Source organism: Condylostylus longicornis, unplaced genomic scaffold, assembly GCF_029603195.1.
Source record: "Condylostylus longicornis isolate FDR11 unplaced genomic scaffold, ASM2960319v2 ptg000001l, whole genome shotgun sequence".
NCBI classification, from domain to species: Eukaryota; Metazoa; Arthropoda; class Insecta; order Diptera; family Dolichopodidae; genus Condylostylus; species Condylostylus longicornis.
In genome coordinates this window covers 4,906,034-4,931,061 of record NW_026577970.1, presented here as the reverse complement: position 1 = coordinate 4,931,061, position 25,028 = coordinate 4,906,034, and the positions used below count along the sequence as shown (strand labels likewise).

Below are 25,028 nucleotides of genomic sequence, written 5' to 3'. Positions count from 1 at the left end.
TCTATTTACTACATAATGTAAATTGTAAAAAACCTGACATCCGGATTGTAATAATACCGTATCGATACAAAAATCAGTAATTGGTATTTATAAGCTGAATTTTGTATTAATTTACATTTACGATTTCAAGGAAATTCAACATTTATTATTGCACTTCATGTATGGCTGGTATGTCCTATCAAATCAGAATTAGTTAAATATTATCCATTCGTAATAGGATTGGCTAATTTAACATCCATGACTGCGCTTCAACAACTACGAGTGTGTATCATTAAAGTAATAAAAAAATAATTTAAATAAAATAATTTGAATAATAAATAAATTTTATATAATAACTTAAACAATAATTTAAATTTATTATAAAAAATACTTAGTTTTATTACACAAACTTTTTAAATACAAAATTTAACTTATATTCAATCAAAAGTATATTATAAAAAAATAAATTTATCACTATCTGTATAAGAAAAAGTGATTTTTTTCAATATGTATACCAAAATATGTGTCCACTTATGAGGACACAATTATATCAATTGTCCAACATAAATACGTAAATTATTTCAATTATACAATATATGTATATAAATATTAAAATTATATTTAATTAAATTTGTTATTTAAATGCAGTTTAATACGTTTATCATTAGTTTGCAATAATATTTCATTATATTTTCGCTTTAATTTATTATCCTCAATTATTCCACATACATTTGTTAAGAAATGAGCTACTAAGGCACATTCAGGTGATTGTAATGGTGCAAACAATATACCATCTAATAAATATGTTCCATCAATATTATAGTTAGTGCAAATCATACGCATAAAGTAAGCTAAATCACTGGCCAGTTGTGCAATAGCAATACTATCATATTTTTTAACTTCTCTGTCAATTATATTACGGACAATTTTACCAAATTCAAAGAAATTTTTGTCAACTTCAAAATATATCAGAGTATATTCAAAAATCATATAATATGTATAGAAATATGTTTCCGGATCAATAATTTCTTTTAAGAATTGAACAAATGTTGTTATTACATATTTAACGAATTCTTTATGTTCTATATTAATTTTGAAAATTTTATAAAAGAAATGACTTATGAAATCGGTTAATAACCCTCTTAAATTATAAGATTCTTCTTTTGCATTATATGTATCCCAATTCTTAGCATGGGCCGATTTTAAAATATCAATAATCAATTTTAGGCGTTTTTCTATATCCGATTCGGAAATATTCTTCTTTGAAAGCATATATGATACAGCTATAGCTGTAAATTTACTCCAAGTACTTTTCTCCATATCAATATTAAATAAATATTCTTTCAAGAGATGTTCAAGGAATTCATCTTTCATATGTTGAATTCTATTATTTACATCAATTAACATATTAAAACGTTTTTCTTGAAGTTGCGGAAGTTCTTTTTCTACTTCTAAAATTTTTTTCCACATTAATTCAATATATTCAGATAAATAGCTTGTTGGAATTTCATTTAAATGCGTACATATTTCTATTATATCTTTATCTTTATGATTTAACTCTTTTAAACATTGTTCTATAGCGTTCCACCAAATTTCGTTATCGAATTCATTAACCAAATATTTAAGCATTCTCTCTAATAAAATTTTTCGTATTGTTGGATTTTTCTCTTCTGTCCAAGATTTTTTAAGCAACATTATGAGCAATGATTTTTCCAACATGGTATGTAACAACCGTAAGATATGCTTTTTGAATGACACAGGAACGTTTATAGAATTTTCAAGAAATTCTTTTGATCTGTAATACGGCATTTTTTGGCAAATACTATTTAAACTTCCTACTGTTAATTGAAGGAAATCTCCAGAACAAAAAGCTTTCAATGCCACTAATATTTCCGGATCTGATCTATAATTTTTTAGGCTAAAATGAAAAAAAAAGAAATAAATTATTTTTTTTTATTATAATAATAGATTTTAAAAAACATCGTCCTGCTGAAAAAGTATCACTTTCGTAATTTAAATACAAAAACTTACCAGTATGCAATCCTTTTTTGAAACATAAATTTGAATTGACATTCATCATTTCCCATTTGTGCAACTTTCTCTTTAGGATAATATGGTTTAGAAATTTCAAAAAATTCATTACTTGACAAATATGGCCATAAAATCCAAATGGCATATTCCTTCAATTGATCGGTTTTTTCATTTTTCAAAATTTCGTAACACCTTTTATGCAGTTCAATTTCTAGTGTTGGAATTTTTTTCAAACGAATTGAAGTTTTAATTTTTTGATCAAATGTTTTATTATATTCTTTAAGACTTGAAATGTATAAATCACAAAGTTGTGGAATATTGCTTTTAACATACTCAGGATCACATGGCATATACTCTATAAGATAATCCAAATAATTCAAATCTATGGACTTTCTCAGAACTTTACATTTATAATCAAAAATTAGTTGCGAGAAATGTTCCTTAATGATCGGGTCTCTTTCAAGAAATTTTATTACAGTTGTTAAATCATTTACAGTATTCATCTTACATAAATTTATCTTCTCATGAAAGAGTTCCATAGCCCATTTATATTCGGTTATTTTGATTGGGTTGTCTTTATTATGCCTATTATACTCAATATATGCTTGTAATAAATCATAATGAGCATCTTTATTTATATATAATGATATTAATTCCAAAGTCGCTTTATTGTGAAACTGTCTTATAGTGTAGAAACATTTGTTTCCAGTACACCATTTTTCATATAAGGTAAACCACTTTTCAAATAAATTTTTGTCATTAGTTGAATAGGTTAGTGCTTCTACAAAAATCTTTGCAGAAATGGTACATGAATAATTAGTTAATTCTGATTTTATATCAAAATTACAAACAATGTTATAAATTTCTTCCCACAGTTCTTGATTAAAATTGGAACGATTTTTTGGAAACAAGTACCCTACCTGATTTATGAATTCATTTCTAACACTCAATTGCTCATTTTTATGTTTAAAATTAAAATACTTCAAAACTTCTAATAAGGCTTTGAAGTCTTTATTTATTTCACACGTTCTTATAAGTTCCCGAAGATATTTACTGCGATCGGGTACTTGCATTGAAGTATGTATTAATTCCTTTAATTTTGGTATTGAAACTTCGACCTTCATGTAGGGAATCCAGTCTTCAGCTTTTAAATATTTATCATATTCGTCTAAATAATAATTAATATATGTACTGTTTAATGAAATTTTTAAATTTAATTTTATATTAATAAAATAAGGTAGGTACTTACAATTTTCAAATTTATCCACAGCTAACTTATGCCTCAATTCTGTATCATCTATCCATCCCATTAATTCGAAAGTGATATTTTGCCTATCGTCGAATAGTTCTAAACCAAAAACCCGTTTATAGCACCTTTTCAATAAATCTAGTCTTTGTTCATTTGTTTTAAGTAATTTAAATATAGATCCAACATAGTAATTTACATTTGGAATTGAAATGTGCCCTAAACGTGAATGATCCGGAAAAGCAGAACATAAATAACTTTCCAGTTGTTCTTTTGTCAGATATTTTAAAATATTGTAACGATTGTAACGCTGTGATGTTGCATCAGATATTACGAAATCGTTAAATTTCCTGATGAACATTTTTGTTAATTTTCTACTTGCGGTGAAGCTAGAAAAATTTTGCTCCGTTTTGTTAAATAGTTGAAAGGCTTCTTCTGGGTAAATATGCAATAATTTCTCAAATAATCTTGTATAAGAGTTTGAGTTGAAATTTTTCAATCCGCTTCCCACTTTATATTGAACTAGTTCTTTAAAGTAGTCCAATATTTCCTTTGATCTTTTTGAAAAAACAGCAAAAAGCTCATCTTCTGTTAAAAAAATATTAACATTTTTTGCGAAATCTAGCCAAATATCTAAACTGCAGTGTTTTAAAAATGGGCGAGCTGTTGGAACATTGTAATTTTTTGCCAACCCATCATAGTATTTCTTTGCAAGTTCTGGATCGGTAATTTTTCTTTCTATAACTTTGAGTATTCTGTTTCTTTGAGAGTATGAAACTTTTGGAAAAATATCCATCATTAAAGTGTCCAAAGAATTTGCTTGATTACTCCAGAAAAAATCACAACGTTTGATTATATCGTTAATAATATCATCATCTTCAAATAGTAATGATTGCGTTAGTAATTTCTCATTTTTCTCCTCAATTAAAAAATTCACATAAAGTCGTTTAACAAATGCTGCACGTTTTGTAATAGTCGCTGGGTTCATAAATTCATGCAGCTGATCTTTCGAATAACAATTATTCTTGAATTTATTTGTTATTTCATTGACCAATTTGTGCTTGATGCCATTTTTTGTTGATGGATCGTCACTTAACTGTTGGATATCTTGAAAAAGATCTGCTGCCATTGCGAAGTTGCCTGTAAATTAAAAATGTATGTAAAGGTACATATTATGTACACAGATATATATACGTATCTAATTGAATCCTAATTGAAGTTTCGTTATCTTGTGAAATTGATGATCTAATAAATTTCACATATAGCTACATAAAATACATACAGTCACATATATATATATATAATGTTGCGATTTTCGTGGAAAAAGTAGATAGCTACTTACCTACTCCAAAAAAATAAAAGCCTTATTTATCAATGTAATTCTCTCTTCCAAATATTAAAAAGCTGACAATATGCGTTTACCGTTCAAATAAAATAATTATATTCTAATTGAGCAAAGACTTTCAATCAGTTAAATTATTGTAATTAAATAAAATCTTTCAACACTCTTTTCAACTCAACATTCCGGAGATCCCGGTTTCATATCAAATTATTAATGAAATAATTAATTTACAATGAAAGAAGTAGTAATTTCAATTGTCAATAATTTTGTAAAACAAACTTCAAAAAAACTCTAGCGGAATTACTATGAACATTATTAGGTATGATTTGAATGGTAAATTTTTTTAACTGCAGATTACGTCAAAATCAAATGTTGCGAGATTTTTAAGATTAAGGAAAAGAAAAACAAGTGAATAATTATAATCATAATTATAACTTTAATTAACAAACATTTTATTTGGTGGATTACCCAGCATTTACACATACAAGTTACTTGCAAGCAAGTTTGTATAATATTAATTGTCAATTAGTTTTTCGAAATGTCGCATTACTTGCTATTATGACGTAGGCGTTTAGCAAGTTAATTTTTGAAAATGTCTTTGAGAAGAAAACAACTAGCAATATATATAATTGTTTATAAATTTTAGACCATAAGTTTAATTTTTTCAAAACAAAATTCAAAAATTTTAAATTAAAAAAAAAAAAAAAATCAAAACAACAAATTTTTTTTTGTGAATTTCTCAATATGTCAAATTACTTGCTCAAATTACTGGCAGCAAAATTTTCTTGCAATTTGAACTGCAAGTAAACAAGCAAGTAGAAATATTTCAATGGGTTAGTAAAATTTTTGTATGTATTGCAACTTTCTTGCAAGTAACTTGTACGTGTAAATGCTGGGTTACAATAACCTCATTTCTCGATCATTTGGCCAAAATTCTGGTGGCAAGCATAAGAACTAAAAAATATGGAAAATATTTTTCAGATGTGCATAAAACCCTTATCTAATATAATTAAGAAAAACTATAAAGAACTCACTTAGCAAACGCTAATGGAAGAAAATGATCTATTTCAAAGTCCTACGTTATGTAAATAAAAATTAAAGTTAACAGCAATGCAAGGTATGTAAAAATAAAAATTAGAGTTTTAAAATATTTGAAATATGCATGTTGTTATCGAATCAAAGCCATATTATATAAATTTAAAGGTTTATTAATTTAATAACTTTAATGTTATTTTAACTGGGACCAAATTGCTCAATAAAATATATACATAATTCACATTTTTCAAACGTGCAGAAAATTTTATTTGAATTCAATTTTACATTTCAGTTAGTGATTTATTTTTGTAGTTAATATGTACATACCTACGTTCTCCTTCCAACAATATTAGGTTCCATCACTTTTTACAGAATATAAGAGTGTGTACAATTTTCAAAAATATATTTATAAATTCAATATAAGAAATACAGTGCCGATAGTAATATAAATAGAAAGTATTTAATTTAAGTACAAAGTACAAAAGATTACATTTTCCAAAAGTATATAAAACCAAACATACATTTCAGTTTTCAACTAATTGTTGTTTAAATACAATCTAATTCTCTTATCTTCTGTTTTCAATAAGGTTTCATTATATTTTCGTTTTTTATAATTATCCCCAACTGTATTTTGAACATTTGTTAGAAAATGTACAACCAAAGCACATCCAGATGATTGCAATGGTTCGTGTAATAGACCATCTATAATATCTGTTATATTCTTTTCATCTTCATCGCTATCAAGAAGTTCATAAAAATGTTGAAACTCTTTTGCTAATTGAACTGCTACAATATCTTCGTACTTCTGTATTTCTCTATCAATTATATTACGAATTTGCTTTCCAAATTCTAATAAATTTTTATCCACATTAAAATAAATTAAAATCAATTCAAAATTCATATAGTATGAATAAAAATAAATAGTTGGATCGAAAATTTCTTTTAACGATTTTACAAAATTTGGAATCAAGTAATTAACGAAATCTTTGTCTTCTATGTTAAGTCTCAAAACCTTCAAAATTATTTCATTTATAAAATAAAACAACATTTCTCTTACAAAATAAACATTTCTGTCTTCATCATATGAATTCCAATGTTTAAATGCAACTTTAATCTTTTTAAAAACAAACGCAATTCTTTCTTCTACTTCAGACTTAGATGTTTTGTTCGAAAACAAATAGCTGGCCGCGATTGTTGAGTAATCTCCACAAACAGATTGATGTAATTTTATATTCAAAAAGTTTTCTCTTAATAATTCTTCAATGAAATTATTCGACATATAGTTAATTTTCAAATTTATATTACTCAACATTTTAAATCTTGTTTTTTGAAGATCGGGTAGTTCATTTTCAATTTTCATAATTTTTTTATATATTAGTTCAACATATTGTGATAAATAATCAGTTGGAATATCGGTGGTGTTAGCGAAAATTTCAATCATATCTTTATCTTTGCTACTTAATTGGTTTATGCAATTTTCCAACATATTCCACCAAGTCAGTTTGTCGAAATCATTTATAAAATATTTAAATATTATTTGCAACAAAATTTTTCGTGTTGTTGGATTTTTTTCTTTGGCCCAGTTTTCATTCGTTAGAATAACTGATGACTTTTTGTTAAGGATCGTATATAAAAGTCTAAAAACGTGTTTTCTGAACGAAACAGGTGCATTGATACATTTTTCAAGAAACTCTTTTGATTTATAATAAGGGATTTTTTTACAAATACTGTTAAGACTCCCAACTGTCCATTGTAAATAATCTCCGTAACAAAAAGCTTTTAATGCATTCAGAGTTTCCGGATCGGATTTGAATTTTTTTAAACTATAAGTTTAAGTTCTAATTTAGTATTTATTATATAAATATATAAAAATTACCTGTAAGCTATACGTTTTTGATACATGAACTTGTACTGGCATTCATCACTTTCAGTATTAGGTGCTTTTTCCTTAGGATAATATGGTTTCACTATTTCAAAAAACTCAGCATTAGTTAAATGTGAAGACAATATCCATATAGCATACTCCTTCAATTCGTCAGTTTCTTTGTTTTTCAAAATCTGATACAATTTCTTGTGAATTGCCATTTCCAATTCAGGTAGCTTTTTTATGTATTTATAATAGCACATCTTTCCACAAAATGTGTAGTTCTTTTGCTTTAGAAATGTAATAAATATTTCACATATTTTTGGAATTATAATTGGAAAATAATCACGATCACACTCTGCATATTGCACAAAATTCTCTAAATTTCCAATATCATTGATGCCTCTAACATACTCCTTTTTTAGAGATGTAATTTCTTCATTAAAATATTTTGCTATATTGCGATCTTTCTCCAGAAGATTTATTAGTTCAGCCAAGTTATAAAGATTATTTTCTTCTTTTTCATTAATTTTTCTTTTGTAACATTGCAAAGCAAATTCAAATTCAGCAATATTCAAAGTATCCTTTGAATGATCTTTATTGTAAGTATGGTAGCATTCTAATAAATATTCGCCACTCTTTTCATCTACACATTCTGATGCCATTTCTAGTACCGTTTTACTTTTAGTTTTTAAAATTTCATTGAACGCCCATTGATAATGTGCTTGTTGACAAAATAGTCGAAACCAGCTTTTGAATAAAGTTTTATCTTTAGTTGAATATTTCAATGCCTCCGTAAAAATACTGTTTGGAATATTAACCGAGTATCCATTAAGTTCGGATTTCAGATCGAAATTATATACCATATTATAAATTTCTTGCCACTGTTCTGAATTATATGTGATTAAGTTTTTTTCCAAACAAAATCCCAAAATTGAAATTAAGTTGCTCCTCACAGAAATTTGTTCATTTTTGAATTTTGTATTTACATACTTTAAAGTTTCAACCAAAGCCTTTGAATCTTTGTTTATTACACATGTGAATATCAAATTTTTAAGAAACTCTTTACGATCTGTAGCATTGGTTGAAGTCTGAATTAAGTCTTTCAATTTCGGAATTGATACATCCGTTTTCATGTACGGAATCCATTCTGAGGGTTTTTTGTTCTCTGGGTCTGAATCGTTTTGTCCGTCATCGCTGCTTACGGCTGAAATATTATGAAAAAATTTTATTTACATCAAATTAAAAAAAAAGAACGAAAGTATTTTTTGAATAGGTACCTACTTATGTATTTAGGTATGTGTTCTTAAATTATCTTATTATAAAATTCAAAACTTAAATTATTTTTTATAAACTTTTTTCAAATACACAAAATAACTTGATTATGTATTATAAATTAATATTTTAAAAATACAAAAAATTTTCTTAGCTATAAAGCTTAAATATATCTTAATTAGATTGATTGATATAACTAGGTCGACAAGAACTTACCTTTTTCAAATTTTTCCATGGCATACATATGTCTTAAATCATTATCTTCGATCCATTTTAGTAATTCAAAGTTAATATTTTTTTTGTTGGCTAGCAGTTCCTTACCATAAACCCTTTTATAACATTTTTGAACAATATCAAGTTTTTCTTTTTTACTTTTAATTTTATTAATATAACAATCTACTCGATAATTTATTACTGGAATAATTACGAAATTTGGATTGTTTTTAGGAAAAAGTTCACTTAAATATATTTCTAGTTGCTCTTTTGTGAGATATTTCATTATAACAAACTGATTATATCTATTTGATTCTGCATCGGATAGTACAAAATCAGAAAACATTTTAATCAACTTTTTTGTTAACTTTCTGCTGGCTTTAAATGAATCTAAAATACCTTTCTTTTTATCAATCAATTTAAAAGCATCTTGTGGATATAAATCAAACAATTTCAAAAAAATATTTAAATAATTATTTAAAGAACAATTAGGTGGAATTTTATCTCTTTTATGAAGTTCTACCAAAGTTACAATGTAATGTAAAACATCTTTTGGACGATTTTTGATAATATCTAAAAGATCTTTCTCATTTAAGAATACATTCTTATTAAGTGTTTCAATCCATACATCTAATGCGCAGAATTTTAAAAAAGGACGGGCTGACTCAATACCATAAATGGTATTCAGTTGATCAAAACAATTTTTTGAATATTCAGGATGTTTCATGTTTCTTTGTATAGCTTTAAGAATTTCTTTTCTTTGAGAATATGAAATTTGTGGAAAAATTTTTTCGTATAAAAATTCTATAGAATAATGTGGATTTTCCCAAAAAAAATCACAACGTTTAATAATTGTATCAATAATTTCTTCATCTTCCGATAACAAGGATTGGATGAGAATATCATCATTCTTTGTTTCATTTAAAAGGTTAATATAAAGTCGTTTAACGAACTTTTCAGATTTTACAATTTTTCTAGGATTTAAGAATTCACTAACTTCTGCTTTACTATATTTATTAGCCTTAAATTGTTTTGTTATTGTGTTAACCAATTGATGTTTCTCTCCATCTTTTAATTGCTTATTATCTAACTGGTTCAGATCCAAAACTAAATTTGGTGCCATTTTCAGAATTAATTCAATCTACAAAAAATATATACATTAGTTATACATACGATTACTTAATATACATAATTTAAAGAGTGAAAATCATGCACATGTTCATTTCATTAATTTTTCATTTAATTTGTTCTATCTATTGGTTGTCTATGAATCATTTACTTGAAAAATATGATGTCATCTTAAAAAATACTTCCAAATACAAAAAAAAAAATTATAAACAAATACAACAGTGATATTTATTTGTGCTATTAAAATACTTGAGTGTTTTATGAGATATATGTAATTTATCTAATTACCTTATATTTAAAATAAAATTAATAAACGAGAAAACACAAAAAATCTAACATAACTTCTTAGTTGCACTTAATTCAAATTTAAAATACTAAAAAACTTCTTAGGTGACGTTTAGCACTTTTACACCCCCTAATTTCAAACATTCTCATATTATAAATAGAAAAGCCGGTTCAGTTCAAATTTATTTATGACAACTCGTCGGCTGAGAAATAAAACAGTGTATAAAAAAAGGTATAGTTTTGAGTAAATCGCGTTTGAAGTTTTTTGCCAAATAAAAATGAAGTTTCGAATCTAAAATCTTCCGGTTGTCATCTTTGACTATCCTGAAAAGTTATGTTAAACATTTTTGGGGGAATAAATAGTTTATTTGCATAAATTTGATTAAATAAATTTTTGTAGATCTTAGAAAATTAGAGGTTTGAAATTTCTTGGTACTTCTTACACTATTTTATTTTTGGTAGAAATTGTATGAAGAAAGTTATACACTGTTTCATTTTAATTTTTTTGTATGGTATACACCATTTCATTTTTATTTATACGTTATTTTATTTTGTAAAAAATTAATATAATTTGAGAAACCAAATTAACATTACATACTTTAACTCAACGTATGAAAATATAAACAGGTATTTTTATCGATATTAATGTAACATGAAAAGTCGTAAACAAAAATAAATAATATTAACATAAAAGATAATTCAAATGTACATTATTTCTACTTGAAATTTTGAAACTTAGTTCTAAAATTTAATTATAGCTCTTCAATCTCGTCTTCTGAATAGCTTGGTTCGTTTAATTTAGATAAATTATTTTTAGATGAGGCTTTTTCTGCCAAGTTTTGATAAAATGCTACTGAATGTTTCTAACTAAGATTGATTGATCATGCTTTCATATTGCGCACATGAAACGAGTTATTAAATTTTGTATTAAAGATTCTTTTATAAGTATGCTAGCCAACTTTTATGTGTATTTTATAATGCTTAAGTTAAGCTTTCTTGCAAACGGTTTTACCATACAATGTATAACAAGGCGTAAAATTTTTTCGAGACATTCGCGGTCGTTTTCTTGTATATACTTTGTGTGTGAGAGTATGTTTTAGAAATAATCTTTTCTTTCCATAATCACCCAGCTTTCAATACGAATTATTACTATTAATTCTTGCATCTTAAGGAAATTTTTCAACGCAATTGTGTTGGCAGTTGCAAATTCCGTTGTAACGTTCTTTTGCTTTGAATTCTTTCTTTTTTAATTTTTTTTATTGCTTTTTTACATTTTCACTTAGATTAGTACTTTATAAAATTTTTTCGAGTAGTGTTTCCGCTGATGTAGATGTAATGGTTTCATTATCAAACGTTTAGTCTATAAAACATTCTGTAAGTTTTTCTGGTTCCGCTTCACCCGTTTCAGATGCTGAACTCTTGCTAGGCTCATAATTGTCATCAGAGCCAGAAGAAAAGTGTGTAATAGAATTTTCTGGTGACTTCTCGAAAAACGTTACCACTTCTTCATCATTAAAATTTTTATTCCTTTTCTTTTTACGTAACACAACAAAATTATTTTAATTGTTGTGGGTATAAAATTTTGCCTTAAATTATTAATTATTTGCTTCACTTATTAAAAAAGTTATAACTTTAAGTTCTGTACTGATCAACAAAATCCAACAGAATACTTATTTGTTAAAAATATTTGTCTTATACATGAAGATGCATATAGAATTAAACAAAATTAAACAAGTATAATGTACATATGTACGTTTGTTTTGTACGCTGTTTTATTGCATTGTTTGCCAGGGAAGACGATTCAAAATTCAAAATTAAAGTAGTGTATAAGACAATATGAAACAGTGTATCAAATTCTTACACCGTTTTACTTTTCAGTTTATTGCAAAAATTTTTTTTATTAAAATTTAAAAAGCGTGTAAAAGTAACATACACTTTTTTATTTGGTATTGAAATTAACAACTGAATGATAAATTTTCTACCAAAATAGTGTAAGAATTCATTACGTTATTTTAAATTTTGTAAAAAGTTACGGTTTGGCAATAAAACAAAGTAAACGCATTTTACGCTATTTTGTTATTAATTAGTTTCTAAAAATGCTTTATACAATATTTTCGTTTTTATTTAAAAAGTATGTTAAAATGAAAAGCTAGAGAAATATAAAGTAACTCAACTTATAGAATCGACTATGGAGAATCCAATGGTGATAAAATCGGATAACGACGTATAAATGTTATACGCTGTTTTCTTTCTCAGCCGACGAACTATGCCATATGATAAGATAGGAACATTGTCGTGTTATTTTTTGGATGGGTAGCCGAAATATTCAAAAAAGGAAACCCTTTTTCTATTGACATTGAAAATCAATAATTGCGAGTTATCTAGTTGAAATATTAACCTCACGATATTTAATTTTTTAAATCTTTCAGAATCAGAACATTTTTTTTGAATCAGACAAATTTGAAATGTGGTTTTTCTTTGGAAAGCTGTTTTGAATATAGTGTTATTTAATTAAAAGTTTAAATTCCCCAAAATTTGCTTTTACATTATAAAAGGTACTTGCAACGAAAAAATAGCTTAAGGTATTGAAATACATCATAAAAAATTTTTTGACAATTTTTCTGATCATATTGTTTATCGCCTTATTTAACTGACATTGGTTAAGTTAACACCTAAAAAATAGGTGGCTGCTTTTAAATTAGCATAAAAAGGTACAACATCGTCGCCCAAGAATTATAGTGCCGTAAATCCAAAAAATTGAATTTTGGGAAATCGAAATTGAATCAAAACTGAGGCGAAAACCCCATTATATTTACTCTAGATTCGTAAACGACTTTTTTAGATAACTTTTGATACCAAATTTATTAAGAATAAATATGAATACTTTTTCTATACTCAGAAAAAATCCAAATCTGAACTGAAATGCAAGAGGGGGAGCCGGGGATATAAATTTATAAAGTGGAGCCAAACGACATCCCTGGATATAATTGATATTATTATATTACGTAATATACTATGTATATACGTACCTATAACAGCTAGCCTACACTAAAAATTTATAAATTCAAAATATCCATATAAATTTAGTGTTGCCAAAATATAATAATAACGCATAATGTTATCTACCGCAGAAATATCTCACACATAAAGTAGGTCAAATCGTTATGAATCGTATTTCAAGTTTTTCTAATTAAAACTTGCTGCAATAGAAAGAGACAACAAATAAAGACAAAACTATACATTTATGGTGTTACATATCAAACTAAATCTAAGATCTATTGAGAATTTATTTACACATCAAATTCATTTTTCGTAAATTGTACCTTTATGTAAATCTTTTGACAGCAAATCTTTCAAATATTTACAATGCAAGATAAATCTTAAGCTAAAAATTTAAAACAAAACATTTGTGTATCTACACATAACTTGTAAATAGCGTAAACAGTTTAATAAAAAACAAATTTTGTTACAATCAATTATTCTAAATCTGTCAAAAGTAAATTTGTGTAGTATTTTTCGCTTAGTGTTGCTGCCAAAGAAACAGTAGTGATGTTAAATTGAAAACAGAACTAGAGCGATTTGTCGCGGCGAAATGTGAAAATCCATATAGAATGCGCATATGGTATTGCCCAAAATAAAGTGTTATTAACGCCGCGAATTTAGAAGACTGCGGTAAAATAGCCTAAAACCCTATTTTAACGTTGACGTCTGTAGTTTTTTTGACATTATCTGTTTCAACGTATATGCGACCTATGTGCAAATTACTAATGTCATTTTTCTAATGTTATAACTGTTTTTTAAAGATAGCATTTCCCACAAAAATACTGTGCATCCCATAAAATAAAATAGGTTGAATGATGCTTTTGTTTAAAATGCCAATTATCGTTTAATTAAAATCGAATGGCATTTTTGTGTTGAGTGACTGTCAATCGTTTGATTGAAGTACTTCGTTTAATTTTCAAACAGTTGGATAATATAGTTCTCTTTGCATATTTCTTCAATTATTTGTAGAAGTGTATATAAATATTCCTCAATATATGGTAGTTGTAATTGAAAAATAGATTTTCTTACCAAAATAGGTATATAGGCATTTATTTCATAAAGAAATTATGACATTTAATATTTAAAAAACAAAAATTGTAATATTATTTTAAATTTGAATTGTTTTTGATTAGTTATTCAAAATTAATTTTTTTTTAAATAAAAGTCAAAATATTGTTACATAAACACAAAAGCAAATTGAAGGACTTGTTTTGTATTTCCTTTCAACTGAATTCTAAGTGTAAATGTGGTATTTAATTAAACACAAATCAAAACGGCATCACTTGAGTTTCAAAAATTTCACGTTGCAGATGTCATGTCACTTTGCAATTATTATCTTTTAACTTTTCATAAATTTTGCGGTTCTTTCAGAGCGTAAGAGATCAGTTACATTTGGTAGAACAATTGCAATATTTAGAAACTAATACTTCTTAAGTTTTTCTATCACTAAAAAATACTTTGAAACACAAATGCCTAAATCTAAGAAAGCTTCACCGTTTATGACTTTTGCTAAAGAAAGGTATCCGAATTTGCCCATAAATGTAGCAGTTAGTAAAGCTGGTAAGGAATGGGAGGTAAGTACATAATATCTACATAAATATAACGTATATAGTATCATAAAACTTTGTAATTTTTGTAAATATTTTTAAACGAAAGAGTATGTCAAAAGAAAAAAGGGAAAAATATGTGGAAAAATGTAAAAATACACTATTTATGGTACCAAAAAGAGAATTACTTACTAGTCAAGGTGTACCAATATCCTTTGTTGAAAAAGAGAAACAAGAATTAATAAAGAAGGAATACTCTATGAAAACTGAAATAGAAGATATTGTAATATCTGGTCGGGATACAGGAAGTATATATGTGTAACTAATTATACGTAATCTTACTCATTATTTTTATGCATTCAGATTTAGCGGATATTACTTTCAATTTCATTAGTGTTAACTACTTTAGTCAAACTGCTGATGGATCAATTTACACTCCCGCAGAAATAGGGATTTCAGCATATTCATTAAGAGATGGGGTAAAAAATCGATATCATTCTTTGGTAAATCCACGTAAGTTTTTTTGAAGTTTGTTTAACTTATTCTTATAAGATCGTAATTTATAAAATACAACAAAGAAAATTTACAACTAGAATGGCCCTATTTTCTAGTAACTGTTCCATATGGACATGCTTTCGAAACTAAAACTCACTCTGAACGTACACATCAATTGGGGGTACCACCTGATGTTCAAGGTGAAACAAATTTAAAGAAATTATATTTAAATTGTCTGGAATTTATCAGGGAAAATAATGAATGCGGTTCTGAATATCCACCATTGTTTACACATCAAGACGAAAAAATAGTTAAGTCAGTTTTAGAAGTTTTGAGGTCAGATTGTTATGATGAAGAACCAGTTTTACGTGTATATCCTTTGCGCGAGCTCTTTTTTATATTAAAGAGAACAACTTCAGAGATAGGTGAAACAAAACCACCTGAATCAAAACATATAACTAATGCATATTTGGATAAAGATGTATACGAATATCAAGTTAACATCGCCTGCGATGTAAATAAGACTAATATCATTTCTGGACAAATGTCAACATTTATTGTGTTATTATCTTTTTTAGTTTCATGAAAAGAAGGACTGCGCAAAATATTGTGCTTTATCTTGTGTAACCAGATGGGCGTACACATTATCTGATCATTTATGTAAAGATCTCGCTTTAGATATGGAACCGGGTCATCATATTCCTAAAGACGCTGATTGTATGAGTTATACATTTTCTGAAAGCAATTTTGATAGTTCAGTTGTGACGCAACCAAAAATTGAGAGAGAGCACTTTAATATTAGTAAATCTACAAGTTTAAGCACAATAGAACATTTTCCTTCATTAAAAGACTCGAAAAAGAAAAGTGGAAGAACAAACAACATGGATAATACCATGACTACAAATTCATTATGTGATCATTTTGATAACGAAAGTTCCTCAAATCCTTGGATGAGGCGAAAAATATCCCGCCGGCCAGCTGAAGAATCATTTTCGATCGATATAGGAGAGTGTGACGAGTTTCCACGAATCCCAAGTTCAAGCGGTAGAGGACTATTATTCAGTAGGGTTGTAGAAGAAGCAAAAACATCCCGAGGAAGGGGTTTGGCATTTGGCGATTAAAATGATAAAGAAATGATTAATTAAAACATTGAAGTGAGCTTAAATAACTTTAAGTTGTATATTTTAAAAGTTTTAACAATACTAAATGAAATAATTCTTAAAATATATTTGACGAGATATTTATTGTCAAAAGTGTTTATTTCAAGTTGCCCTTTGTTATGAATAAAGTTTTTTTTTGCATCAAAAAATAATCAAAATTTGAAAAATAAAAAAATAATTTTTGAATTTTGTTGTCTTTTATTTTTGAAAAAATTCTAAGAAAATGTACAAGTATGTTGCGTCTTCACTTTTTTGTTTATTTTTACACTCGTACGAACGTATGTACGAAGGGTATACTAACCCCTCTATTATGAACATCGGTATCGGCCGATATATTATCGGCAGTTCTAATCGGTTTTAAGTTTCTTCTGTATTATGAACCGATACCGATAAAAATATTTCAACCGATTAAAAGAAGCTTTTTCATACAAATTTTTGTTTTTGTAAATTGGAGAAAAAGTTTTTTTTTTTTCTAATGACATTTGTTTTCTTTCAAAAGTTATTTTCAAAAAATTTTTAAAACTATTTTGAATTTGGTTTTGATGTGCTAAAAAGTTGTTGTAAGCAAATTATTTTCTGTTAAATTTGTAAAATAAAAATATACATATATCGGGAAAATGTCGCGTGCATTATATTTTGAAAGTGAAGAAACGGTAGTAAGTGAAGAAACGCAAGCTATTCAAAGACGACATATAAGAGATTCAACTAATCCATTGGATTTAGACAACAAAATGTATGTTTATGTACCTATTTTATTTTATTATTTACATATATAATATGTACACATTTTTTAGGTTTATCCAGAATTTCAGATTATCATTCCTTGCCAGGTTTAAGTCCTCTTCCATTTTTTCTACTAACCGCGCAATTTGTTTTTTGTTGCTTACGATTTTACTCCTAAATAAAATATATGAATAACATTTTGAAAGAAAATAATTTAGAAAAAATGCTTACATTTTAAAAAAAGCAATCAATTACACCAGTTTCCTTGATAAAATGAAGATTTTACAAAAAAAAAAAATCTGTCGTTTAAAAATTTGTACCCGCTTTTAAATCGGGGAAAACCCGACAATTTATCGTTTTCATAATACCAGCTAATACGTTTTCTATACAGTGAAAAAAAGCTTTCCCGACTCCGATAAAATTTACCGATAAACAATGTTGGTAATACAAACACAAAATTTTGCCGATAAATTATCGTTTATCGGCCGATACCGATATACATAATAGAGGGGTAAATTGCCTTACCGTTTGTAACGCTAAGAAATAATGGTCTCATATATAGACTCCATGCTGCTTTTGGTCAGCGTCAAATTCAGAGTTGATTTAGCTTTGTCTGTCCGACCGTCCGTGCCAACGATAACTTAAAAACTAATTGAACTAAGTTCGCCAAATTTTCACAAATGATTTATTATAGTAAATGCCAGAACCCTTTTAAGTTGGATATGATCGGGTAGCTGCCATACAACTTCAAAATTTATTTGGTTATACTTCAAAAACTATAAAATCTGTGGTATTGAAATTTCACACGAACGGGTATATTAGTAGAGCCAATGTGTTTGATAAAAGTTGTTGAAATTGCTTGGCACTTTCTGATAGCAGCCATACAACTTTAGTATTATTTTGTCTATTACTATGTATTAGAAAATATTGGAAACACAGTAATAAAACTTTGCATAAATTAAATTTGTAATGCGACAGGCTAAGATCGTAGTCTGTTTCATAATTAACTATGGCAGATTAATTGGCACATAGAATTGCAAATTATTAGAGTTGATACGGTCAACTCCATTTTTCTCATTCCGTTATATACATACATATATATACATTTGGTTTCACGCCTTTGCGCAAACACATGGGTTTAGCAAAACAGCAAAAATTGAATGTTTTCATAATAAACAAACAAGGAGTTGGAAATGTGGAAAAAGATGTTGATTTGATAAAAAAACTTCAGATCGTGTTGAAATACAAATCAGTATTGCATTTTTGCTATTGAACCAAAAACTAAAAATAAAGGTAAATTTTAACGAATAATGGGCCCCTGAGTAATCTTTTGAAAGTATATTTAAAAATTTGTACGCTTGTCACTCAGAAAACAAAACTAAGTTAAGTGAGTTAAAATTTGATTCTGTAGCGTACCCTATTAATTATGACCATATTATTTTAAATTTTCGTACATTGTATTGTAATGTACAGATCTATAAAATAAAAAACCTTTTATGATAAATCTACATTTTATGTTAACCATTCGATATTTAGCTTGGTCGACACACTAAAAATATGTTAATTAACATAGCAATTTACCACCTTTATTTTATTAACTAAAGTCACGAGACAAAAAATAATTTGGTCAAATTTTAAAAAGGCAAATGTCAAAATAACTCAATTTTTGATAACGTCTAAGTAAAAGTAAAAATTAATCCGACTTGTCAAAAATTAAATAATTCTTAGTATAAAAAATACGTTCATGGCATAAAGCTTATTATTTTTTAAACCAGTTAAAGTTGAATATGCATTGATTCCGTCTTATTAAGCTAGGTTGTAGTTGTCTGACTTACAGTTAGCCAGCACGAAAGGTTATTTATTGCACAGTGTTTGTCCGTCAATTTGTGTCGGTGTTATCGTGTACCATTTAGCAAGGATACTCTTAGATCTAGACTTTTAAGCAATTTATATTTGTTGTAGTATTGCTATTTTCTGTATTCGTTTTTTATTTTTAGTTGTATGCTTTTTTAATATTATTCTTACATTTTCAGTCTCTGGTGGTGGATTTTCCGTTTCCGTTTTCATATGTTGATAGTTTTGAGTTGAAAACAGAATAAGAACGATTTCCGCGTCGAAATATCAGAATTCATATAGAATATGAGTCTGGCCAGAATCAAGCGAAATTACAGGTTTCTTCGACATCATTACAGGTTTCATTCGACATTAAATTGAAAGAACTGTACAGTTAGTCTCACCGTTCTGGTTTTGTTCCGGGTTAACAACGGAAATCTTCCGCCGTTGCCGCTCACCGTTTTGGTTCTGTTTCCACAGTTATATCACCTTCATTTCACTCTTTTTGTTTCAGTACACCCGTAATTGTGTGCTCGTCATTTAATTTTAATTCCCCTATTACTCTTGCCTCTATTTAACCTCTTTTGATCTTCCCCCTCTCCTATAAATAGAGATTGTTGTTACTTTTAAAACATAGTTTCTTACTGTCGGCTATTGATTATATAACGCTAATTAAACCTTTTTGCTGCAGTATCTAAGCAATATTTATCAGATATAAAAAGTCCCACCTACAAATATTTATTTAGTTTAAAATATCTTACCTACATATTCGGAATTTTAGTTAAAATGTCTACGAAATTGTCCAGATAAGCACAAAACTTAATTAAGGGAATGTTAAATTGAATAAATAAAAAAAAACATTTTGCAATATTTTGCAGTTTTCTTAATATATAAAAACACATTTTGCTCCGTTTTTTAACACATAAAGAGTGGTAACCCTAAATTAATTAATATATTGTATTTCAATCAATTCTATATTTTTGTTTTTATAGTTTGTTTTTCCCGCCATTTTCAAAGTAATTTGTTAATTTTTGTGATCGAAAAAGATTTCTTTTAATTTTTTGTCTGAAAAAGCATAAAATGAAGTGTATTATACCAGAAATTTCATGGCATAATCGTGATCCTGTTCTTAGCGTTGATATTCAACCAAAATCTGAATTATTTAGTGGTGATAATAAATTACGTTTGGCATCTGGTGGCACTGATTCTCACGTTCTAATATGGTATATGTCGTGGAATGAGCATGGATCAATTGATTTGGAATTAGCTGCTGATTTGTCACGGCATCAAAGAGCAGTTAATGCAGTTAAATGGTCTCCAAATGGGAAATTTCTAGCTTCTGGTGATGATGAAAGTGTTGTTTTTATATGGAAATTAAAAGAAAAAAACGAAACTGTAAATATCTTAGATGACACTAATACTCAAGATAAAGAAATTTGGATTAATTTAAAAATTTTACGTGGACATTTAGAGGATATATACGATTTATCATGGAGCCCAGATTCACAATATCTGGTTAGTGGATCTGTAGATAATACCGCATTGATTTGGGATATCCAAAAAGGTCGTTCAATTGCAATGCTAAGAGATCATAAAAGCTTCGTACAAGGAGTTGCGTGGGATCCTAAAAATGAGTTTATTGCAACATTAAGCACAGACAGAAATATGAGAATTTTTGATATAAAAACAAAAAAATGTGTAAGTAGAGTTAACAAGTGTATTTTACCTGTCCCAGAATGCAGTGAATTATTTGATAAGTCAGTCAGAATATTTCATGATGATACCCTGCAAACATTTTTTCGAAGGTTATGTTTTAGCCCAGACGGAAATTTGATTATTACACCGTCAGGAATAACTGATTGTGATGGTGTAAATAAACGTATCAATGCAACATATATTTTTACAAGATATTCTCTAAAACAACCTGCGGTTATACTACCATCTCCAGATGAATACACGGTAGCTGTTAAATGTTGTCCGCAATTCTTTAAACTTCATGAAAATGGGCCTGAACCAGTTATTGATTTGCCATATAGAATAATTTTTGCGGTTGCAACAAAAAGTTCAGTTTATTTATATGACACCCAACAAAAAATACCTTTTGGCGTGGTTTCGAATATTCATTATACAAGATTAAGTGATCTGACTTGGTCATCTGATGGTAGGATTTTGATCATTTCAAGTACGGATGGTTTTTGTTCCATTATAACTTTTGAAGAAAACGAATTAGGTTGTGTTTTCAATACTGAGTCTCTAGATAAGACCACTCCTAGAAAAAATAATGGTATTAAAGAAAACAAAAAATCACCGAAAACCGAATCAAATCAAAGTCAAGTAGAACCTAAGCAAAGTGAGATAGGCATACAAAAGCTCGATTTTAAAAAGATTAATGCAATTACTCCAAATAAAGGAATTAATTTGACCGATAAAACTATAGAAGAAAGCTCTGCAAATAAAATTACAAATTTTTCGAAATTACAAAATTTCATCATTGATAAAGAAGTTTTAAGTGTTGATGAAAAATTTCACTCACCTTGCAGTAAAAAATCTCGGCAACCAACTCCTATTGCAGTAAGAAGAACTCCAAGAGTGCTAACTGAAAACAATATGGGTCAAAGTCCTTCAACTACTCAAAAAATAGATAACGACAATAAAAAATCCCGCAGGCAACTGACTGATACAACAACTATTACAGAAGAAGCCAGAGAAGCTTGGCCAGTACCAATAGAAGCTATGGAAGTTGATGATGATAAAATACAAAATCATGAAAAAAATAGTAAATTGGATCCCTCGGCCGTCATCGAAATTTCCGAAGACATTCAATTAGTTATGGAAGATACTCAAAACTAACTTAACAATAAGATAAAAATTTAAAATTAGTTTTTGATTAATTACCTATGTACATATGGACTAGAAAGTAGTTTTAAAGGAAACTAATCAATTTATTAGAATAAGACAATAAAACAAAAATATTAAAACAGTTCATTTACATACTATATTATATCAAACACATAATACATATTTTGATTGTTAAATTTGGCTTTCTAGTAAAAATTTCCAATTTGAAATACATATTCAGTATTTTCAATAATGGAATTATTCTGATAAAAATGCTATATTTTTAAAATACAAATATTAAATATTTTGTAAGATTTTATGGTTGCAATATTCAAAATTCTTAAATAATGATTAAGAACTGTAATAAGAATATTTCCTTGAAAATGCAACTAGTCTACAATCTTCCGTATTTCACTGTTCATAATGAAATCGAAAATTTATTTATTTATTATTTGAGTTTAGTATCGTAAAAAGTAGAATATTACACATCGAAGCGTATGCAATTCTTCAGAATATTTTTGACAAAATTACAAAATATGTAATTGTTTTTCTCCTTCCATTAACATCCTAGTCAATTATGTTTTTATTCATATACAAAAAATAATTACAATTGAATCAAATCACATAAAGTACAAGTTATAAACATTTTTTTCATACATTTTTAAGTAATTTTAAATATACATAATTCATGTATCTATCATTCTACATCACCACTTTTTAAATTGAAAAACTTAATTTTAAACATAAAATTAATAACATTCATTAATAAATAATTTAATTAATTACGTACTTTATTAAAAGACATAGTCTTTACAATTTTGTTCTCGTTAATTACTTCCCATCGAAACATTTAATTAGTTTTAGTAAATAATCAGCATAGCATTTGTTTTTGTAAATAATTATTTTCCTTAATAACTATATTTTTTTTATATTAAATTATATTCAATATGGAATCAAAATCATATGAATCGCAGATTAAAGCGTAAATCAATAATATTTAATATTTTTTCATTTTAAATACATAAATTCTTGTACATGTAATTTATATTTATAATTAGGTCTATATTATAATGTATTATATTTATTTTGTATCAGTTTTTTTTAATCGAGCTGCCTCTCTTTCTTTTATATCGACAGCGGCCAAGTCTAAACTGGCAACATATGCGTGAACGCATGAAATGAAAGTTTTTAAAACAGCAAATGGACAACAGAATATTGCAGCAATTTTAAATAACGAAAAACCCAATACTAAAATTAAAAATTTATGGAATTGAAATGATTATTGCTAAAAACTTTGAAGTTTAAATGTTTTAAACTGATTCCTTAACTTACTAGTTGGTCCGGTCGTAAAATACAATAAATATAAACAGCAATAAAATATTTCGTTAGTGGCGCACATAAATGTTAAAACATCTTTTTGGTAGTATATTCTCATAACTACATTCTCATTCACGTCAAATGATTTATGAGATGATTTTCCAACAAATACGCTCCTAAAATAACAAAATTAAATTAATGGGTGTTATTTAGTTTTCGTTTGGTTTTTATAATATACGTTTGCATGTATAACCAATGACATGCAACATCAATGGCCATCGACAATTGAAACAAAAACATATATTTTGGGTAAAAATAGCTCAATGTTACTAATAAACCCATAGTTGAACAACGATCGGTCAATTGATCGAGCATTGCTCCAAATTTTGTACCTGAGTTAGAATAAATTTGATTTAAAATGGAAATCATGGTAAATAGTTTAAAAAAGTATACTTTGATTAAAGTGTCTTGCAGCATGTCCATCGATTGCATCTAATCCAACACTAATTATATAACACCAACCGGAGATTATATAACTTGTTGGCATATACCAAAAAGATATTATCGCAAGAAAAATTCTGGCAAAGCCTACAAAAAGAAATTACATATGTTTTTCTTAAGTTATGCACAAACACGTATTATAAAAATTATTCAATTTTTTAATTAAATTAACGTCAATTCAATTACAATGAAAGGTTTTTTTTTAAATTTCGTTGTAAATGTATTTATTGATTTTAAACTTACCAATTATGTTGGGATAGAATAAGAAAATATTTTCTTTTTCAGTCGTCATTTTAATTTTTTTTTTAAATAAACAAATTTTACGCCTTTAATTATTTTTAATTCTGAATTTATGAATAATAATAACGATTCTACACGTCATGCGCTAAAATGTAATATAATATGTATCTAATAGGATTTTAATTACAAAAACTATTTTCTTCCCTGATAAAAAGCACTTACTACTACATCTGTCAGTGTCATGAGTGATTTCGGTTTGCGAACACGACCTTTAAAAACAGATTTTATTGTTTTGATTCACACTGTCAAATTTACCCATCAACCAAAAAAAGCAAAATTTTAAGAGTTTGTAACTGCGTTGATTGTAAGATTTCACATTCAATGTGGTACATGAAACGAAATAATTTTTCAGTTACTAAATAAGCACATAAAAGTAGATATACCAAAAATTTGACTTTAAGTTGACAACAACAAACAAAAGAATATTAAGCACATAAATGTTTAAATTATAGTAGTGTAAAATTAATATTGCAAATTATGGGGAAAATTTGTAAAGAAAATGAATTCTTAACTTGTACCTGAAATGTAAACCGAGAAAACTTAGATAATGAAAATTTATACGTTTACACTTATTAGTAAGTTAAGTTTTTTTTTTTAATTTAATATTCGTTACGTACTAAAACCATTATTTAATCCCGTGATATTTAAAAATAATCATAAACTTGTGATCTAATCTAACAAAGGCTTAGTAAAGAATGAAAATAAGCAATAATTTTTGTATATTTTTTAGTTAAATTAGGAGGCTGTCATCATTGCTTTTATCCCTCACATTTTACTAACCCTTTCATTAATTTTTAATGTCATCATTACCAAATCAACTGTCAAAAATTGATGCCTTCCCATTACAATTTTTGTGGAAACAAAAATCGGTTTA

General features: G+C 27.1%; 5 protein-coding genes across 7 annotated transcripts; 2 read left to right on the top strand and 3 right to left on the bottom strand.

The window, feature by feature from the left end:
- Positions 1-501: 501 nt before the first annotated feature.
- Positions 502-4,816, bottom strand: LOC129607010 (uncharacterized). 3 transcript variants are annotated; one of them, XM_055517898.1, is made up of 5 exons: positions 4,599-4,816; positions 4,451-4,521; positions 3,260-4,396; positions 2,011-3,178; positions 502-1,897 (listed from the first exon to the last, which is right to left on the bottom strand). In XM_055517898.1, the coding sequence occupies exons 3-5, from the start codon at positions 4,383-4,385 to the stop codon at positions 601-603; spliced, it is 3,591 nt and encodes a 1,196-aa protein (XP_055373873.1). In that variant the 5' UTR covers positions 4,386-4,396; positions 4,451-4,521; positions 4,599-4,816; the 3' UTR covers positions 502-600. The 3 variants fall into 3 exon arrangements, with proteins under 3 accessions (XP_055373873.1, XP_055373791.1, XP_055373710.1); XM_055517816.1 differs by having other exon boundaries at positions 3,260-4,521; XM_055517735.1 differs by lacking the exon at positions 4,451-4,521.
- An 808-nt stretch (positions 4,817-5,624) lies between these two features.
- On the top strand, positions 5,625-16,829 carry LOC129612083 (protein maelstrom 2-like). The gene is made up of 6 exons (XM_055525616.1): positions 5,625-5,715; positions 14,812-15,014; positions 15,097-15,295; positions 15,351-15,500; positions 15,599-15,996; positions 16,061-16,829. The coding sequence occupies exons 2-6, from the start codon at positions 14,910-14,912 to the stop codon at positions 16,601-16,603; spliced, it is 1,395 nt and encodes a 464-aa protein (XP_055381591.1). The 5' UTR covers positions 5,625-5,715; positions 14,812-14,909; the 3' UTR covers positions 16,604-16,829.
- LOC129612014 (uncharacterized) lies at positions 5,900-10,540 on the bottom strand. The gene is made up of 4 exons (XM_055525488.1): positions 10,402-10,540; positions 8,989-10,126; positions 7,510-8,704; positions 5,900-7,456 (listed from the first exon to the last, which is right to left on the bottom strand). Exons 2-4 carry the CDS (start codon positions 10,106-10,108, stop codon positions 6,169-6,171), a joined length of 3,603 nt encoding a protein of 1,200 aa, XP_055381463.1. The 5' UTR covers positions 10,109-10,126; positions 10,402-10,540; the 3' UTR covers positions 5,900-6,168.
- A 3,379-nt stretch (positions 16,830-20,208) lies between the features above and the next one.
- On the top strand, positions 20,209-22,432 carry LOC129618652 (chromatin assembly factor 1 subunit B). Its single transcript, XM_055533575.1, has one exon. The coding sequence runs from the start codon at positions 20,279-20,281 to the stop codon at positions 22,046-22,048; it is 1,770 nt and encodes a 589-aa protein (XP_055389550.1). The 5' UTR covers positions 20,209-20,278; the 3' UTR covers positions 22,049-22,432.
- A 146-nt stretch (positions 22,433-22,578) lies between these two features.
- Positions 22,579-24,334, bottom strand: LOC129618715 (CDP-diacylglycerol--inositol 3-phosphatidyltransferase). The gene is made up of 5 exons (XM_055533697.1): positions 24,098-24,334; positions 23,807-23,941; positions 23,592-23,745; positions 23,369-23,529; positions 22,579-23,284 (listed from the first exon to the last, which is right to left on the bottom strand). Exons 1-5 carry the CDS (start codon positions 24,144-24,146, stop codon positions 23,118-23,120), a joined length of 666 nt encoding a protein of 221 aa, XP_055389672.1. The 5' UTR covers positions 24,147-24,334; the 3' UTR covers positions 22,579-23,117.
- Between the last annotated feature and the right edge of the window lie 694 nt (positions 24,335-25,028).

Bases quoted from the DNA above. Each gene is read 5' to 3' on its own strand.
- LOC129607010 (XM_055517816.1), bottom strand. From the start codon at position 4,385: ATGGCAGCAGATCTTTTTCAAGATATCCAACAGTTAAGTGACGATCCA. The intron at 3,179-3,259 runs GTAAGTACCTAC...ATTATTATTTAG, and splicing joins TGTGGATAAATTTGAAAATT to ACGAATATGATAAATATTTA. The intron at 1,898-2,010 runs GTAAGTTTTTGT...TTTTCATTTTAG, and splicing joins CAAAAAAGGATTGCATACTG to CCTAAAAAATTATAGATCAG.
- LOC129612014 (XM_055525488.1), bottom strand. From the start codon at position 10,108: ATGGCACCAAATTTAGTTTTGGATCTGAACCAGTTAGATAATAAGCAA. The intron at 8,705-8,988 runs GTAAGTTCTTGT...ATAATATTTCAG, and splicing joins CATGGAAAAATTTGAAAAAG to CCGTAAGCAGCGATGACGGA. The intron at 7,457-7,509 runs GTAATTTTTATA...TTAAACTTATAG, and splicing joins CAAAAACGTATAGCTTACAG to TTTAAAAAAATTCAAATCCG.
- LOC129612083 (XM_055525616.1), top strand. From the start codon at position 14,910: ATGCCTAAATCTAAGAAAGCTTCACCGTTTATGACTTTTGCTAAAGAA. The intron at 15,296-15,350 runs GTATATATGTGT...TTATGCATTCAG, and splicing joins ATCTGGTCGGGATACAGGAA to ATTTAGCGGATATTACTTTC. The intron at 15,997-16,060 runs GTAAATAAGACT...TATCTTTTTTAG, and splicing joins AAGTTAACATCGCCTGCGAT to TTTCATGAAAAGAAGGACTG.
- LOC129618652 (XM_055533575.1), top strand. From the start codon at position 20,279: ATGAAGTGTATTATACCAGAAATTTCATGGCATAATCGTGATCCTGTT.
- LOC129618715 (XM_055533697.1), bottom strand. From the start codon at position 24,146: ATGACGACTGAAAAAGAAAATATTTTCTTATTCTATCCCAACATAATT. The intron at 23,942-24,097 runs GTAAGTTTAAAA...TTCTTTTTGTAG, and splicing joins ATTCTATCCCAACATAATTG to GCTTTGCCAGAATTTTTCTT. The intron at 23,530-23,591 runs GTATATTATAAA...TTGTTATTTTAG, and splicing joins CATTGGTTATACATGCAAAC to GAGCGTATTTGTTGGAAAAT.